The 1881-nt window shown below is 39.4% G+C and overlaps 1 protein-coding gene across 1 annotated transcript; it reads right to left on the bottom strand.

Annotated features, from left to right (window-relative positions):
* Positions 1–475: 475 nt before the first annotated feature.
* On the bottom strand, positions 476–1570 carry LOC129288566 (probable glutathione S-transferase). The gene is made up of 2 exons (XM_054925197.1): positions 1187–1570; positions 476–1082 (listed from the first exon to the last, which is right to left on the bottom strand). The coding sequence occupies exons 1-2, from the start codon at positions 1502–1504 to the stop codon at positions 729–731; spliced, it is 672 nt and encodes a 223-aa protein (XP_054781172.1). The 5' UTR covers positions 1505–1570; the 3' UTR covers positions 476–728.
* Positions 1571–1881: the final 311 nt, after the last annotated feature.

Raw genomic sequence — 1881 nt, 5'->3', positions numbered from 1 at the left:
TTACCAATAATTGTCTTGCAACAGTTGCTGATGTCTGGGAAGTCCAACTGAACCTGTCGACGGGCTTACTTACCAAGTTTCATGATACGAGGATCATCAACAAGTCACCTTGAGGGCACAGAACTCTTTTATTATCAGACTTGATCCTGCCCACCCCCCCCCCCCCCCTTTTTTTTTCTTGCGCAACTAAGATCGTGGGTCGTGGCCATGTAATTCCAAAAACAAATGAGTAACCTTTTGTCCTTTCAATTAAAGTGCAAAAGTCGGTCCATTTACGGATCTTCAGGGATATGAAGCCGGAGCCAGATAGCAAGAGGGGAGAGGAGTCTCTCCTCTTTGTTTTTTCTCTTCTTTTTCTCTTTTTTCTTTTATATCTCTAATTTTTACTTTTTATTTATTTTATAATTTAAAAAAATTATTTAATAAAATAATAATGAATGATGAAGGTTGTTGGAAAAGTGATAAAAAAAAGGGAAAAAAGAAAAGGAGAGATCCCTCCAGGAGACCCCTCGTGCTTTCAATTCATAAAGCTCACAAAAAAGAAAATCAAGAAAGGACAACATTCAATAGAACTCGATTTGTGATATGATGACCCTAAACAAAGTGATAGTCACGTCAGGTTCTTTTGCAAGAGAAAACCCTAGTTACACATCTTATTTCGATTCCTAATCACAACACTTGATAATTTACCAACTCAAACATGGATTACTGGTAATTTTTTTGATCATCTACTTCAAACCAAAGATGCTCTGCACGCGAGCTTTGAAGAAGGTGAGGAGATTTTCCCTGTGAGGCAAAACTCCTTTCACGACAGGGTCATTCAGAATCTCTTGACCCCACTTGTCCAGCTTTGGATATTTCTCACCGCTGTACAGATCAAGCCCGCCGGCTTCTTGAATTATTGGCAACCAGAAAGCGACGAACAGAGCAGCGATGTCCACGAATCCGATCGAATCTCCGTTGAAGAACCTTCCTTTCAGCTCGTTCTCCAGAATCTTCAGAGCCTCTCTTGATTCTGCAGCACCATTTTCCCTCTCCTTCTCGTTCGGGTTCCAGGCTGCTTTAAATACTGCAGGTAAAACCTAAAATCAAGCAGCAGAACACTTGTTTAACGACTCATCATTCAAATTCCTATAGAGAAAATTAACAGAGAAAAGACAAGAACTAGCTTGAACTGTTGAATGACCTTGTCGTCGATAAACCTGGACCAGAAACGAGCCAGGGCTCTGTGATAAGGATCAGAGGGCAAGATTGGGTAGCCAGACCAAGCCTCATCGATGTATTCAACGATCACGAGCGACTCGCAGACGGGCTTCTCGTCGTGAAGAAGAACAGGGACCTTCTTGTGAATCGGATTGTACTTGAGAAGAAGATCACTTTTGTTGGTCAGTGATTCGAGAACGTATTCGTACTCCACTCCCTTGAGTTTCAGAGCAATCTCTGCTCTCGTCACGAATGGACTTCCTACGGTTCCGAAAAGCTTCACTTGTTGGTTTGAAGCCATTGATGTGGTTGTTTTCTCTAAAGAATGGAATATCAGATCTGGAGATTATGGGTTTTAATTATGGTTCGTGAGTTTCTGGTTCAGGTTCTTATGAAGCCAGATTCGGTCAATAAAGTGTTTTTTTAAAATTAAAAGTCAATATCTTAATTTTAAAATTTTAATTTTTTAAAATGAAAATTTGGAAGTGATGCAAGAGATTACATCACCACCGTCAATGCTTTTATTGGCCAACAACCATGGTAAATGCTTAATACTTAAATAATTATTATTATTTTTTATTGTTATTTTGATTAGTGACTTAGTGTGCAAAGGCTGCCTAGAGTAAAGAGTTTTCTGATTTAGAGGACAAATTAAGAGTGAGAAATTCTCCCTTCTCT

This window comes from Prosopis cineraria, unplaced genomic scaffold (genome assembly GCF_029017545.1).
Source record: "Prosopis cineraria cultivar Desert tree isolate PC_DT_omini unplaced genomic scaffold, ASM2901754v1 PC12, whole genome shotgun sequence".
Classification (NCBI taxonomy): Eukaryota; Viridiplantae; Streptophyta; class Magnoliopsida; order Fabales; family Fabaceae; genus Prosopis; species Prosopis cineraria.
Note: the sequence above shows the minus strand (reverse complement) of the source record. Positions and strands in the feature narration are given on the sequence as shown.

Coding starts and splice junctions, on each gene's coding strand:
- LOC129288566 (XM_054925197.1), bottom strand. CDS start 1,504: ATGGCTTCAAACCAACAAGTGAAGCTTTTCGGAACCGTAGGAAGTCCA. Junction 1,083..1,186: donor CCAGGTTTATCGACGACAAG/GTCATTCAACAG, acceptor GCTTGATTTTAG/GTTTTACCTGCAGTATTTAA.